Here is a 16539-nt window from a genome sequence, read left to right as displayed (position 1 = left end):
TTAAATCAGAATCCTTCAGCATTTTGCAGCCCTGGGCTGTGCTGTCTGCTTTAGAAAGCAGGGTTGGCCCTGGCTCTCTGCTCCCTAGCTCCACCCAGGCAAACCCCTGCTGGGGTCTGGGGCCAGGGAGGGGGGTTAAACTTCCCTTCCCCCAAATATGGATCTTCCCTGCCCTCCTTACTTAGTGCTGGCTGCTAGTGTGAAAAATGAGCTGTATTCAATTTGGATTTGGATTCAGCCCGAATTGGGGAGACTGATTCGATTAGTTGATTTGGATCACTGTCCCCAATTCGATTCAGCTGAATCTGAATCTGAAGATTCGATGCTGATTTGGAGAATCAGCGATTTGGCCATAGACACAGCTTTAAATGTTTTTTCTACATACCTCGAGGTACAAGGTGCAGCTCATGAATCCTGCGATGCTGGGGCGGATGGAGCAACCCACAGGAATGTGGGGGGGCCCCCACATGCTTGGCGGCCTACTCAGAAGTGGACTGGAACTTCTTCTTGTCCACTTCCAGATCTACCAGGAAGCGCGTGGGGTCCCTCCTGCACCTGCCTGGCTCAGTGATTGGCTGCAAGGGGACCCAGGGTGCCCCCCCCAGACCCAGGAGTCACCAGTCACTGAGATGGAGGGGGAGTGGGGAGGCCCCCTGTGTGCTCCCCGGCGGACACGGAAGTGGACCGGAAGTGTTTCTGGTCCACTTCCAGGTCTGCTGCTGAGCATGCTGGGGAGCCCCCCACATTCCTGTTGGATGCTCCATCCACCCCAGCATCGCAGAATTCATGAGCCACCTGGTACCTTGAGGTATGTAGAAAAAACATTTAAAGCTGTGTCTGTGTCCAAAACACCAAATCTTTCCAAATCTCTCTGAATTGATTCGGAAGGTTACGATTTGATTCAGAGAGATTAAAGGGTCTCTTGATTTGATTCAGATTTGCAGATTTGGCCACGGAATCTGGCCGAATCTCCACTAAATTGAATCAGGGACTGAAGCTTCGCGCAGCCCTACTGACTGCAACTCTGGGCTACAAATCCCAGAGGTACCTGGAAGTAGGAAGAGGAAGTGAGAAGCAACCTTGCAGAGTCCTGCTGATGTGAGTCTGGACTGAAAATCCCAGAGACCTTGGGGGATGCAGGAAGAGGAAGTGAACATAGCCAATGCTGGCTGTGTGCCAGAGAGCCATGATCTAGCGCCCCCTGGCTTGTGGCTTGACCCACTGCAGGCTTGTGGCTGTATTTCCAGAATCAAAAGTAAATGCCTATTTACTTGTCATTTCAATCTATGTAGCTTAGACTAACCTGAGAAGATTGAATCAATATAGTCTTGGGCTTTCTGACTATCTGTACTTAGCCATAATCAGTTGCTGTGAAAGGATACCATAGAGCAGGACATGAAGTAGAGTAAGTAATTTGGTACATATCTATCCTGCCTTCTGCCTGACTCTCGACTAACACAGGTAACTAACTACCTCTTCCGTTATAGGCCCTAAGCTTCATTCTGTTGTATTATAAGGAGGAAAGCAAATGATGCAATAGTTTCATAGTGCCTAGGGTTGGAAGGGATCTAAACAGATCATCAGGTCCAACCTCTTGCCCCAGACATGAATGAGTGTGGGGTCATAACACTTCAGCCAAATATCTGTCCAGCCTCCTTTTGAAGACTCCCAATGTAGGAGAGGGCACCACCAATTGCGGTTATGTAGACCAAGCCTAAAGCACAGCTCCACATCATCATAGGGCCTTTGATAGTTCCTGTGTTAAAGTCTGCATGCAGTTTTGGAGATCAGGGATAAATGAATACAATAATCCAAGACCACCCACTCTGGAAATATGCAGCCAGGGAAAAGCCATAGCTCTTCTAGCAGAAATCAGCAGCAATTTTAACTTCCAATCATACCTTTTTTTGTACAGTTTGGTCTAAGAAAGCTTGAAATGAACAAAGGACAGAAGGAAGGTAAGATTGGACAGCAAAAAAGTTGCACACAAGTAGCATACATTATGGTCAGTAAATAGAGGGGAATTAATAACATCCCTCAACTGGGCAGACCAGGCTTCATGTGCCATTATATTACTTCACTGGACTTCCATCAGTCTGAAGCTGGTATTGAATCTGTATTGCATCTATGCTGAAATACGAGTAATGGGGAAAAAATCAGAAAGAGTCAAACATTTAATACTGGAGATTTGCAGGAACCCCAGGGGTGAAATTATTTAGTTTCAGTTGTTTGTCTTTGGTCATAATCATGGAAACTGTGTGGAGCACTGCAGACAGGAATGAAAGTTGTTTACAGTAACATAGGAAAGAGATACCTAATAATCTAAAGTCTTCCTTGCTGTCACTTTACTGAAGCCAATTGTCCCATGGTCAAACCATGGTCAAACTCAGAACAAATTTCTTTTGTATATTTTTATGTGGTTTCTATAATACTGACTCTAGCCCTGGAAATAATTTTATTTAAAACTTCCCATTGTCATTGGCTTTTTTGTTGTTCATCACAAACAAAATATGTTGCGGACAGATGCCAATTATGCAAGCGTTAGGTCCCAGTTTGCACTCTTTCATGTGAAGTATTGGCTCTTTTTTGTGCATTGGTAACCACACTTTACTATGTGTGTCAAAGACCTTGATTTGCCTTTTATAAAGGTTTTTTATAAGTTAAGGCTAATCTCTATAGGCCCAGCAGTTGAAAATACCCCTCACTCTGCCAGCCCAGTGTCTGGGCTACACTAAGGTTTGTGAAGGTGCTTGGGAGAGAGGCCCTATGATTATCAATTAGGATATCAGTGCAGGCAATTGCTCCCAGCAGAAATCTGCTTCTTAGCAAAACAGGTACTTGTTTTGCAACAGATTAGCTTGTGTGTTTTGTTTTCATGAGCCAGTAATTTCTCTGTGGATGCCGTCTTGTGCTCTAGAATCTAAGGTTTCATTTGAAACAATATATTAAGTGGCTAACCCTTATGAAGAAAACCTTCAAAGGTATCTTTTTGACTCTGTGGGCAACTGTACTCTGCATCTTTCTTAAATAAAGGGATAACACTGAAAAATACTGACAATGATTTGAACAATAACTGTGGGAACTTTCACTGGTAAAACAGGCATAAGAAGAAGGGGTAATTACATTATGAAGATCAGCATAATATGCTGTGAGAACCATGGTGTTTTCCCGTTGGGGTTGTGGGCAGACTTTTGGGACAGTATGATCTGTTTTCCTAAACTACTTGCCCTACAAACATTTGGATCAGATAACCTCAAAGCATTCTATGAATTTGTGCGGCAGCTTTTGACCACCACAGTAATTTTACATTTCAAAACCACATTTCAGAAAAAGCTTTGCTTTGTGTTACGTTTAAGCATCCCTCTGAAACAGAGCTATATATCAGACTCATTTTTCTCAGAGACCTATAATCTTGCTGAAAATTAAATAGGGTCATCCTGCCCCTGAAGAAAAATGCTGGTCATTGTTTGTGTGTTAAACAATTAGACCTTCACATGTGTCCAGTTCTGAATAAACTCTCCTGGGTTTTATCTATCTAATGATCTCTGAACAGATCCTTCATCTGTATTAATGAAAATGCAATGGGCAGAAACATGTCCTAGTGACTTTTGTGTGGATTTTTCTCCTTCATACAATCCATGTAGCTAACTATTTTTGGTATGGAGATAGCAACAATTCATGTGTTTCCCCCTGAAGTAGTAAAATATGCAGCTCTTAATTATTTTATTGAGCTGCATGTGTTTATATTTATGACCAAACCTTTCTTTTTTAACCTTACACCTCTGAGTGGCCCAACTGCATTTACTTACTTACATAGTAAAAAGAGAGGATCATGACAGTAAACTTTTAGAGGCAGTTACAAACACTCCAACTCTGTCCAGTGCAGTCCCAAGTCACTGCTGATGCTAGGGAAATGGTTGCTATTAATGTCCATATACATAATGTAGTTGAATAATAAAAAAGTGCAGGCTGATATGATTGAACAAGTGCTTGCTTGTTTTCTTATCAGTGAATGGACTAAAAAAGGCCTGGGCACTCAGCAGCAAGCTGGATCCTAGTTGTGCTATAAATAAACTGGTGCACATGAATATTTCACAATGAAATGGCAACATTTATCATACAATATTTCACAGCTGTTAAAATATCCCATAAAACAGACATCAGTCCTTGTTTCATTGTCCTTTGAAAAAAATGACCTCTGTCTACTGAGCTTTCTTTTACTACAAGAATAGCAAGTGGTAAGACCCTGAACTCCTGTCTTTTCAAACAATTGAATGCATATAGCAGAAAACTGGCATCAGCAAGCAAAGCAGCTGCATACATTCCAAATATTGCTCTATTTAAAGCATCCCTTAAGCTCACAGCAACAACTACAGAAGCAAACCTTTAAACTTGTCCATAAATTCAGCTGGGAAGGAATGGCAGAGCCAGGTAAGAAGCACCACTAAACATTATTGTAGAATGATGTATATTTACAAAATATAACAATGTAGCCTGAAGATATTTTGTTAATCCTAAAATACTAATTTCTGTCCAATGCACAGCATATTTCCCTTCTCAATAAAAGGCAATGCCAGCTTGAAAATTAGTTCAGCTAGAGAAATAAAGCAGATTTGGGTTTCCATCCTGCTTCTGAATATTTTTTTTACCTGTTTTTGCAATTTTGATAATCATATTTCTCTCTCTGTGTTTCTCTTATTTATTTTCTTCTCAGCATGACAGAATGGAAAGCTTACTGGCTCTACAGGTTGAAGCTGAAAAGGACTATATAGCAAGTGTATCACAGATGCAGTGTAGTAAACTCATTAAAAAGAAAACTTTTTTCTTTTGGTCTTTTTTAGCTATTCACATTTTTTTTTGTTTTTGAATAACCTGTCATAGCAAGCTACTTAACTAGATGTGTGCTTCTTTATGTTAATTGGATCCCTGTCACACAATTAAACTGGTATGATCATGCTGAATAATGTATTTGATATACAAATAAATTCCCTAATCTCAGGCTGTAGTCACAAAGGCAGAGTAAAACTCTTTTTGTGTCTGATATGATCTACAGTACAGCAGTGTAGATTCAGTGGCAGAGAATAGAGAAATCATGAATGAATTTTTCACTGATTGCCTTTAAGAAACAAAATGGGAAAAGTGCATTTTTTGTGCACAGTTGCTTGTATTTTACACCATTCTCAAGAGCTTTGGCTGAAAAGTAGAAAGTTAACTATGGATCTAGAATTTGGTTGGCACATATAGTTACTTAGGTTATTTTTTTTACTCATAAATAACAATGTTTAATAATATGCTGTTTATGTTATGAAAGTATATAATACAAATATAGCCAGTAAAAACTAATCAAAGTATTTTTTGCTATTACTATAGTTATCGAGCACAGAGAAAACTGCTAATCTTGAATACATCTGCATGGTGAATGACACTTTTTATTTCCATCTGTTATGAACAATTAGTAATAATGATTAGTCATTTTGCTCCAGAGATCAAAATACTTTGCATTGGTAGGGAATTAATATTCATAGCTCCATTTTGCAATAAAGAAATGAAGGAAAAAGTGATTTAGTTAAGGTTTCCTGTAAAATACTGGAATCTTCCCGGTTCCAAATTTTCAGCATGATGCCTTTTCATCTAGACCTTGCTGCTTTCTTTTCAGCAAGGATAGAGGTATGTCTTTTCCCGAAGTCCTGAGTCCTGCACTACAAGCTGAATAGGATTTCTTCAATAAGGGCTTTCAGTCCTTAAGTATTGAGGGCAGCAGACAGTAAATTGGGAGGCAACTTTGCTTAAATGAAAAAGTGAGGAATGTAATGATTTTAAAATGTGAAGATGGCTGATTGCAATCAGTCCCAGAGTCCCTGCTATATCAAGTTTGTTGGTAAAATTATTTATCAGTAATGCACAGAGTATCTTCAATAACATTGTCCATGAGACTTAGCATCTGGGCAGTAGACAGCTTGAGTTTGTGACATCTAGGCATGTATGGGAGATGGTTTATCATCATCACTGGTAGCATAAGCTGGGTGGGGGCAACTGGGGCACCAATCCCAGGTGCAGATCTAGAGGTGGCACCAGAATGGCTGCCACCACAGAGCCTGTGCTGATGCTACAGCCCATATTGTGGGAGCTTGTGCCAAAGCAGCAGCAGCCCCTGATGCTGCCCTAGCTGCCAAAATATAAAGTTATGCCTCTCAGCCACACCACCACCAACAGAGCCTTTTAAGCAGATTTATGTTATCATCATTCTAACTATGTATAACTACACAGTGATAAACTGTTTAATCATTTTATTGACACCATGTAATCTTGATGCCTCTACCAAGCAGTCAGTTCAGTCTGAGCTAACTGTCAGCAGATGGATTATTTTGTTTCTGCTGATCATTTTCTAGAGGGAGCATTTCTTTTTCTTAGAATAATACTTTTCCACCAACCAGATATCTATCTTTAATTGTTGTGACTTTCTGCTTTAATCAGAAATTCTTTGTCTACCGTATTATTTCCTTGTAAGAATGGCATTCCCTTATGGCTCTTTGACAATTTCTTACCAAGAAATTTAAATTCAAATTGATAAAAACCACAAGTCCCCTCCCCCCCCACCAAACAAATAATATAAATCCCATATATTACAAGAGTAGCAAAAAAAATCCAGGATACATAATAGTAAGTACATGCATCTTCTATAGGGGAAGGACAGGCTGATTATAGTTCCTGAGTTATGCACATGTTCTTAACCTCTCACAGTATTGTCCCAGAACACATACGGTAGTTTCTTTTTCAGAATTCTTTTGGAATAAACCTTCTGAGGCCTGTCATCCCAAGGAAGTGCTAGATTTTAGAAGCATTTATGCCTTTCATGTATGGGTTATAGTATGGCAGATGATTACAAGGAGGCACAAAAAGGGGCAACACCAAGAGACTGGGGCACAATGATTGCTCCCTTATTGCACTCTGTAGGTACACAGCACCCCAGAGCAGCCATGGACAGGATAGGGTATGGCTTCTTTTACTCTGACCCAGGCCAAAAAGCCAGCTGACTACCCAGAGAAAAGTAGGACATCAAACACACTCCTCTATATGGGGTCTCACATTCCAACCACAGGCTACCCATGAAGTAGTGAAATATCCAGACTAGTGGCCAGAGAATAGTTTAGTTATTTGGGTGGCTGGGTGGATATACACACACCCTTCACAGCTTAGAATATGAAACAATCTGTTGCCTTAAATGAAATATGGAGAGTCTGCTTGAGGTATTTAGTGAAGGGAACATAAGAGACAGAACAACAACCTGGGCAACAGGAGAATTGGTCTCTGCCCCTGCCATGCCCGTTGCTGTTGGTCTAAAGTAAAATGGAGGCTTTTTGTGATTGCGTTACTAACCCGCATAAACCCAGTTCAGACTCAGACATCTCAGGGGTACTGGGAATTCTCTGAGACCCTAGTCATAATCCTGTGTCAGTGGGAGTTTTATCTGAACCTGTATAAACCTCTGGATTAAAGGAGGAATCTGAGTGAGTGACCAGCTGTCTAAAGCAGGGGTTGGCAGCATGTGGCCCACAGGCCAGATCAGGCCCACAGAGCCATTGGATCAGGATCACAGAGCCAGAGGGCTCTGCTTGTGCCCACACTGGGGCTGGGTAGATTCCAGCTGCACCCAGATTGCTCTCACTTCTACCTGCCCTCCTGGCTTCAGTCTGAAATGGGCTGCGTGGTTTCAGCATTGAGTTAGTAGCAGAGGGCTTTCCCTGTACCCATGCTGCTGGCACTTTCTCCCAGCCCCTTCTACCAAGCTGGGGCATGAGAGCAGCTTTCCGTCAGTAGGAAGCTGCACTGGGGCTGGGTAGCTTCAAGCTGTGCCAGTGCTACAGCCAAGCACAGGGGGATCAGGAAGAAGCAGCGGCAGTGTGGACACAATTCGCAGATATCTGGTCTTGGTGCAGCTCCCTGCTGGCTGGAAGTTGTGACTGCGCTGCAACTGGGGAGCAAGGGACTGGGGAAAGTGGTGGAGGCACAGCTGCCAGCTGCTTGGTCCCCGGAAAGCACTTCTGCTACTAATCTTCCCCAAACCCACCTGGCCTGTATTGGACCAGAACTGTCTTGTTCTGGCCCATGACATGTAAAAAAAGGTTGCTGACCCCTGGCCTAGATTATACATTTCAGATTTCTCAGTGATCCTTGTAGCCTGTAGACCCTTACTCCTTCAGATATTTTGTACTTGAGGGATCCTTGGCTTCCCTAGAATGACGTTTAGGAAGGAGCACTGCAGGACTGGGCTCTTCCAAGCTGCTGAACTATAGAGATCAAAGCACATAGTGTTTACACATCATGTGCATAGAAGAGCTTCCATGTAGTGAGAAAAAAAATGCATGGGGCTCCTCCCTCTCTTCCCACCCTCAGAGTGCATTGAGGAAGAGGAAAAACAAGTGCAATGGGGCAAAGATAAAACATACCAGGAGTGCGGATGCTGACTGGCTCATGGGGGACATGGCAAAATTTTGAGTTGCTCTCGCTGTTCACCACATTCTTGATCCAAAGTCTCCTGAAGTCTACAGAAATGTTTCCATCGGCTTTGGAGCTTGGATCACTTCCAGGGGAATGCTGAGAGCTGCACTTAAATTGTTCTTCCACTTGTTTGTCCCCTTCCCTTGTGGACCTGGGGGAAGCTAGGATTGCCTCAGCATGCTCATAGCACTGGCAGGTCTGCCTCGAAACAGCTATTTATAATCAAATACCATGTTTGGAGGCTTCAGTCACTCACACTAAGGGCAGAGAGAAATGTTTACCTCCAATACACAGCTGCCAAAAATATACAGTTTTTTCCCCCTCCCCTGCCACTTTCCTTTAAAGCTTTAGTAATTGGCCATGGTGGAGAAACAGGACACTTAATATGGTGGCCCAGAGAATCCCCTTTATAGATGCCTAACTGGAGTCTTACTCATGGGCGCAAGGTCATATTAAAGTTTAAGATTTGGAGATTTGGGGTCAGGATGGAATTTTCCCCCCATGTCAAATTGGCAGAGACTTTTAAGGTTTTTTTACATTGCTCTCTGCAGAGAGTTTGTCTGTTAGGATATATATAACTGTAGAGTATGTCTCAAAGTCTGTCCATTGGTTCAGAAAATTTGGCATGGTCATATGTTATTTATGCTGGGGCCCTTAGCATTGGTGACAACTTAGTCTCTCCTGTTCTCTCTACCTTTGCTGTCCAGTTTCCTCTCCTGATGACTGCAACGCTCAAGTGTTATAATATTAAGTGTATGAGTTCAAAACTTAATGGCTTCTGGTACACAAGAGGTCAGACAGAGGATCTAATGGTCTCTTCTGGCCTTAACTTCTATGAAACTATGAAACACATACTTCCAATGATTTCTGTGAAACATTACTCCTTGCAGCCAGCTGCTTTGTGCTTCATGACAAATGACCGGCACAGAGTTGTTTCTGACCAACCAGCTCACAAAGTCTGCTGCTATTATCTTTCTTACTTCATCTAATTTGGACTTCTAGCAACAAAGCACCATGCTTTGCAGCCCCACTGGCAAGTCACCAATGTGCTCTGTTAAAACTCTCATTCGTGCCCTTGTAGACTCTAGCCCTTCATTTGTAATACGCCCTTTAAGAAATATGGTAGGCAAAGAGAAATCATTCCCTGAAGTGTCTCCCCCTTAAAAAAGATCAAATGTGACCCAGTATCTGTGAAGGAAAACATGGTTTTTGAATTCCCCTGTGGGATGGTGTAATCAGAATCCTGTAGCTGAATTGTATATTTGGTCTATGTGGTTATTTATATATATTTGTCATTCTGTTCTGTATTTTAGATAAAGGTATAATAGTTTATGAGCCTTGATTTCTCTCTCTCTCTCTTTCTCTCTGTTATGTAGCTTTAATAATATAGTGGAAGAAATACTAAACTACAGAGTATGTCTCAAAGGCTGTCAGTTTTTGATTCATAAAATGTTTGGCATGGCCATATGCTATTAATTAACCCATCAAAGGTTTCCAGTGTTTTTCATTGGCAAAGGAAGTTTCTCTGGTGAAAGAGAATTAAAATGAGCTCACCCTAAGCTCAGAGTACAGCTGCTGATGTCATACTTTCTTAGCAAGCTTCTGCAGTACAGGCTTGCAGTTTACTGGACTCGGTTGGAAAATATTTATTGAAATTCTGATGAACAGAAACAGATATTCACATTTTTTTTCTTTTTTCTAGTCCTACTTTGCTTTATGAAAATCTTCATGTAGAAGCATCATCCTAGAAAGAAATTAAAAATCTCTTAGGCTTGCAATTAACTTGTCCATGTACTAGCAGCTAGCATAGAAAAGCTGTCACATTGTTTTGGATCAGATTGGACCAGAGCAGCCAAACTGGTGGCATATTCCTGTCAATTGAATGGCAAGAAATTGTGTGCCGCATCACACACACAATTTCCCCATGTATCCTGTATGCTATCTCTCGTTTTATTTGGAAACAGACCTGTAAGTAAGATCACATTAATGGGTAGCCACCACAGCCCTCACCACAGTATATTGCCTTCACATTTGGCTAAAAGATGGTTCAGGCTCCATGTGCACACTGGACTCCAGGAAGCTCAGAGAAGGGTAGTGAGTCCTTGAGGGTAATACCATGGTGAACCATCTTTTGGTGATGTGACCTCATACTATGCAGTGCCTGAGTGGCCAGACTAGCCTACAGTATGAGCATACACTGAGAATATGTTCTTGACATCCTGCTTGGAGCCTTTGGGCACAAATGTGATGCTGAAGAACCATCATATTTTCAGTTTAGTGGTGCCAACCCAATAGGAATGCCAGAAGGTGTGTATGCAGGAGGGGGATTGTCTCTTCTGGGAGAGCTTGTGCGAGTAAAGCTCTTTTAGCCCATGCTGATAAAAGGGAGGACCATAGTTCTGTACCCTCTCCTTGAGCTATCCTTATACCTGCTGGACAATAGAAACTAAAGTTCTGTCTCTGCTTTTGCTATGCACCTTTGTAGTTAGGCCAGCTAAGATATGGTGAGTCTAATGGTTGTACATTAATGGTTGTACACTGTTTTCTCTTGATAGTAGTGAGAGATTTGTACAGCAATAATGGTGATGATGATAATACTAATGCTAGCTTGTTGTCTCAGAACACTGTTGTTTGTTTCAAGATAACGATAGTTTTTCATGTTTAAGTTCATGGATTTTAGAATTAGTATAATGTGCCTTTACTATGCCCTTCTCTGAATAAAAATCTATATTCTCTCTCTTCAGCAGAAAATCAATACTCACGTTTTGTTATACCTGCACTTCTTGTGGTTGGCTGGATAATTGGTTGTGCATTAATGGTGTACATTGTCTTCTCTTGATTACAAGTAAGTGATTTGTACACTATATGTACATATATACAGTTAACACTTACTGAAGTTTACATTGCTACCTTTTAACTAATACATTTTTTTTCTCCCACAGGAAAGAAAATTTTGCAATGATGTCGATTAGAAGAATCCAGAAGTTTAAATGGAAATCTCTAGTCATTAAACTGTGTGCTGTACATGTATTTTAATATCACAATGTAGGATTGAATATGGACTTTGTCCAATGTAAATGAGTGATGCTCATTAGAGATGAGAAGACTCATCCTGCCATTTTTCTAATCTTTATGTACTTCAGGAGTCCGATCATAGGTCCACCTGTCCTCCAAACCAAAAATTGCTGTCATCTTCAATTTTTTGCATTTTGTAAACAGAATCTTTATTTTTAATTATAAACACACAGTTCCAGCTGGAACTGGAGATCAACAAATAAACCTATATATTGTGATATATGGTAAAGCAAATTACATGGGATGTAAGCTATCCCTAGCAAATAGATTGGTCATTGTTAATTTTTTGTTATTAAAAAAACAGGAATCAAACTATAATGGAAATAGCTCCTTAAACTCTGATACATAAGTTCTAAATAAATTTTCTGAAACAAAATCTTATTTTGTTTTTTTTAAATCTTATTATCCAAAATAATAAAAATCCATATATTGAAAGGCCCAGATACCAAAAAATCCAACAGTCCATTGGAAGATAAAAGATAGAAAGAAAAATCTGCTATATTGATATGCTAAGCATTCTATATGTGGCTTGCTAGTGTAAATATGACTTGGTTCTTATAAAATTAAAAAATTTAAGTTATTCTTCACTGATAGATGTCAAAATAACCATTGACCATTTGACTCAGAAGACTAGTTCTAGGGCCATGTTTTACATCTCACTCATTATCAAGTTAATTCACTTATTATCCCACTAATTAAAATAAATGGGACCTGACTCAAATGGGAGTTAGACTAGGCCTTAATATAAGTAGTTCCACTAAAAACAATAAAACTATATGCACAAGGAGAGAAGAAAATGACCTTTCGTAGCAGGTAATAACTCTCATCCTAGGGCCTGTTTATGTACGTTACTAAACCATCACCAATTTTAGCTCAGGCATTGCGATGATGAGAACCTGTGTATTGAATAGCAGGCTGGGAGTGAGGCATAGCTATGTGGGAAAGCATACACAGTAGATGCACTAGTTGCATTAATCACAGATCTTTATCAACACTAAAAATGCAAGGCACTAATGCATTAAAGAATGTATTACAACTTTATGTAACAAGTTATTGGTGTCCATCTACTAATTATAGCCACCACTCTTGAGGGATCAGGTGCTTTCTGTACTTCAGTTTGATACTTTGTTAGCATCTTGTGGGTGGTGCCCAAGCCACTAAAGAGAGGAAGTGGCTTGAGTTTGCATTTCAAGTCACTACTTACTTGGTAGTGTTCAACAAGGAGGATATATAAAAATGTGTTGGTACTCCCTACCCATGTGTACCAACACAGTGACATCATCACGCTTGCATGCAGCTGTGAAAGCTATCTCATATTCACTAGATAGGAAGAGGGAAGTGTCAGGTGATAAAGTGCTTCTGAAAATGCTAGAAAGTGGTAGGTGAGGAAAGCTGTTGTGTTATTTCACTGAACATTGTTTTGAAGAGGACTGTAGTGGTAAGAAGGGGCTTTGTAACATCACCTTGTCCCCACTCTACTTTACAAGATTTTTGATGATGCTTCAATTTGCCACCTGATATAGAGGAATTCTTAGTCTAGCTACATTTCCCTCTTCCCTGACATCTCAGGGGAGAGGTATTGGAAGGCTTTCCCATGAACACCTCCTCTCATCTTTCTGAGAAAGTCCTGACGGTAATAGTCACTCAAGCTTGGAAGCTGAATTCCTCAGAACACCTTCTGGAGACATTTGTTTACCAAGAGCATAAGTTTCTATAAAAATCAAGGAACAATTAGATCCATCTAGATGCAAGGCTTCTCTGAACATACAGAACTCAAATAGCCAATGCTGTCTGCTTAACACGGGATAAAAACAGACTTTCAATTTCAAATATGTGTAGGGGGGTAGAACAGGGTTGCCAGCTCTGTTGGAATCTACTCCAGAAGGTTTCTGGAATGCCAACATGCCCACGACACACAATGCCAACATGCCCATGTGCTTGCATATATTAGTTACAGATTAGAGTGCATAGACTTCGCATCAGGAAGGCAAATGCACACTATTATTGCATTTTAAAAGCCCACTGGGCTGTTGTATAGATCAGATTCAACATCACTTCTCGCCCTCTTGAAGGCTCGGATCGAAAACATTTATTTTAATGAATGCCCTATCATTTATCTCCCAGGTGACTCTCAGCAGTCTCCTGGAGATTTATATAACTCCTGGAGGCTCCAGGGCATTCATGAAGGGTTGGCACTCTAGGGTAGAAAGGGCACACATTGTAAGGAGCAAGACCCAGAATGGCAGTAAGAATCTTACCCTGGGGCAACAGAGATGCATGGAGGAAGGCATGATGATAGAGTCCTGGGGATCACCCCAAAGTGTGGGGTGGAAATATCAGGTGTGTCTAAAAACTTAGGGAGGAAATATCTATTTATTTTATTTGGAGTAGCTACATTTGGGTTCCGTGATGATTTTAGCTGATTTCTTACTCATGGCAAGTGCTGATTTTAGGCAAGACCCCTCTGAAGTCAGTAGTTACTTTTGTTTCTAAGAGTGGCTAGATACAAGGTCTCAGTGGCTCCTGGCTAAATAACAATATTGGAGTGGGCCCTTAATTTAGTCCACAAAGTTTTGAACAACTAGAGAAATTCATACTCATAGATGTTACTTGTCACCAACTTCCAATACCAGGTTTTCTTTTAAAACATTGCTTCTGGTTTGATTGCCAATGCACTGGAAACCCTACTGTAGGAACACCTCCACAGTACAATGGTGCTTTTTGATGGTTATGAATTGTGCCCTGATGTTACCCAAGTGCTTTAGGACATAAATTACCATCATCCTCAAAATACCAGTTTGTAATCCTGTCTGCTTACAAGCCCATGGATAAGCCTTCCATGACAGCAGTGCATACTTTGCTTGAAAGGTTTGCTTGGCCTTAGATGCCATTGGCACGGCAGATGATGTAACACAAGTAACACAACCTGTGACTTTCTGAATATTTCTGATAGCTAGAAATGGCTTTGGGTTCTTTTTAGCATAGCTTCTACTCATTTCACATATGCACTCATTTACTGGGATTTCCAAGGGCAAACCAAGATCAGATGTATAACACAAGTAGTACTCACAGTAAGAGACTAGCTGACATTCAACTTGCTGTCTCAATGTAATGCTGTTGTCCATATCAGTTGGGTTGAAACAGTTGTTTGGAGTGGATTTTAGGGTTAGTTTGATAGCATCAAAATAGAGTTAGATGTTAGCATATTTGTCTCTTACTTTTCTTAAAGGAACCCCTGTGAGGTAAATAGAATTGGCAAATTCATAATTTTGTTTTAAAGATGTTATTCTGGCCTTGTGCCTGATTTTAGATCCCACTATGTTTCCATGGATGTTATTCTAATCAAATAAAACCTCAAAGGTAAGTTCCTCTTTGCCCATTGACTAATGAAGGCACAAAATAGAATTTACAGCGATTTTTAATCAGAGTCGAATCAAGCTAATTTGGTCCGTCTCCCTCCTCTTTTCCCCCTCCCCAATGAAAAACATTTAGTTTCATGCCCACAGTCTTCTCTATGATCTTTTCCTCCGTACACTTAACCCTGCTCAGAACTCTAATAAAATGTAAGTGGTGGAAATTCAGATTCTCAACAGAAAGGCAGAATAATTACTGCTTTGTGTTTGCATATGTGTGTGCGTGTGTGTGCATGTGCACAAGTGTGTGTGTGTGAGAGAGAGAGGGGTTGGGTGGAACAGGAGAGGAGTTAGGAGGATTTGTGGTATGCCCTAGACATGTCAAATCAGAACGTGTTCTTATTTCTTTGGAACCTCGCAGAATGCCAGCACGCTGCATCACATCATTCACTATCTGGCTCCTAATCTTGTAACTGGGACTATTTAAATGCATTTTTGCACCTTTATAGAACCCCACTGGAACTATAGATTGTGTCTCCATATGAGTTTGTGCATTGCCTAGCCAACCCATCTTACCAAGATCTGAAAAAAACAAACAAACAAAAATGTTAATAACTGCACTCACCCCCGCAATGGCCTCTGAAACCTAGGGCTATTGAAATATTTTAACAGTACTTGAGGTAGCAATATTCATCAAGCTGGAAGCCTGTAGAGTTCTGAAGTACCATGTGTAGCTTGGCCCATAAACTTTCTTGAAAATATAGCTTAACCTTACAGCTATTGCCCACAAGACAAATCTAAGGCAGATTGAGGTAAAGGGTTTTAATCTGCTCCCAAGCAAGTTTGAGATAAAACTCTCATTGGCTTGAATAAGAAGCAGTCTTGGCTAGTGGATAGAGCAATGCATACAAAAGGTAAGGAGTCTGTTCCTGGCATTCTCGCAAGTTTTCTGAGTGATGTTGGGCAAGTCGTCTTGCCCTTCTGTGCCTCCTGGAGGAAAATTAGACAGTATAAAGCTGGCCATTTTTGTGTCAGTTTCCTTCCTGAGCGCTGCAGATGACTGGCTGAAGCCCTAAAACATAAAATTTGTGGATAAGCACTGTTTTAATGGAGAACTGCATGTTATGAGCATGTTGGAGGTTGCACGGACAGTCTGTTCTCTCTGGGGCCTCAAAGGAAGAAGGAGAAGCCAGGGGGCTCTCAGATTCACATATTCCAAAGCTACAGGGGATTGTCTGTGTGTATTTTGATCACAGAATTTCTCCCAGAAACATATCTTTGAAACAGACACTTATTTTCACTTTAAAGACTCCAAGCAAAGATATGTGCACTTAGGAGATCAGCTCTTAAGCAGCTCATTCAAAGTTGTGGAGGGAGAGGGAGATTTTCAGAGGCACAAAGAGGCCCACATCTTTGTACTGAAAGTCAAATCTTGGTGTTGTTGAGTGCCTGCCTACATAGCTGTCCAAAGCAGGGTGATCGCAATTGCATTACTCCCAGGGCAACTCTTAGTTGTACTACACTCTTTTTTTCATAAGACCACATTTCATTTTGAAGTAGACAGAGCCATTAAGTTGTTTAACATAAGTATTCCAATATTTGCTCTATGTGA

The 16539-nt window shown here is 40.8% G+C and overlaps 1 protein-coding gene across 2 annotated transcripts; it reads left to right on the top strand.

The window, feature by feature from the left end:
• The first annotated feature begins 4163 nt into the window (after window positions 1-4163).
• Window positions 4164-11955, top strand: STRIT1 (small transmembrane regulator of ion transport 1). 2 transcript variants are annotated; one of them, XM_090053033.1, is made up of 3 exons: window positions 4164-4431; window positions 11247-11344; window positions 11442-11955. In XM_090053033.1, the coding sequence occupies exons 1-2, from the start codon at window positions 4275-4277 to the stop codon at window positions 11336-11338; spliced, it is 249 nt and encodes an 82-aa protein (XP_089909159.1). In that variant the 5' UTR covers window positions 4164-4274; the 3' UTR covers window positions 11339-11344; window positions 11442-11955. The 2 variants fall into 2 exon arrangements, with proteins under 2 accessions (XP_089909159.1, XP_089909158.1); XM_090053032.1 differs by having other exon boundaries at window positions 4175-4431; window positions 11244-11344.
• The last annotated feature ends 4584 nt before the right edge of the window (window positions 11956-16539 follow it).

This window comes from Crocodylus siamensis, chromosome 6 (assembly GCF_052110815.1).
Source record: "Crocodylus siamensis isolate JL-2025a chromosome 6, ASM5211081v1, whole genome shotgun sequence".
NCBI lineage: Eukaryota > Metazoa > Chordata > Crocodylia > Crocodylidae > Crocodylus > Crocodylus siamensis.
This window is presented reverse-complemented; position numbering and strand designations above follow the sequence as displayed.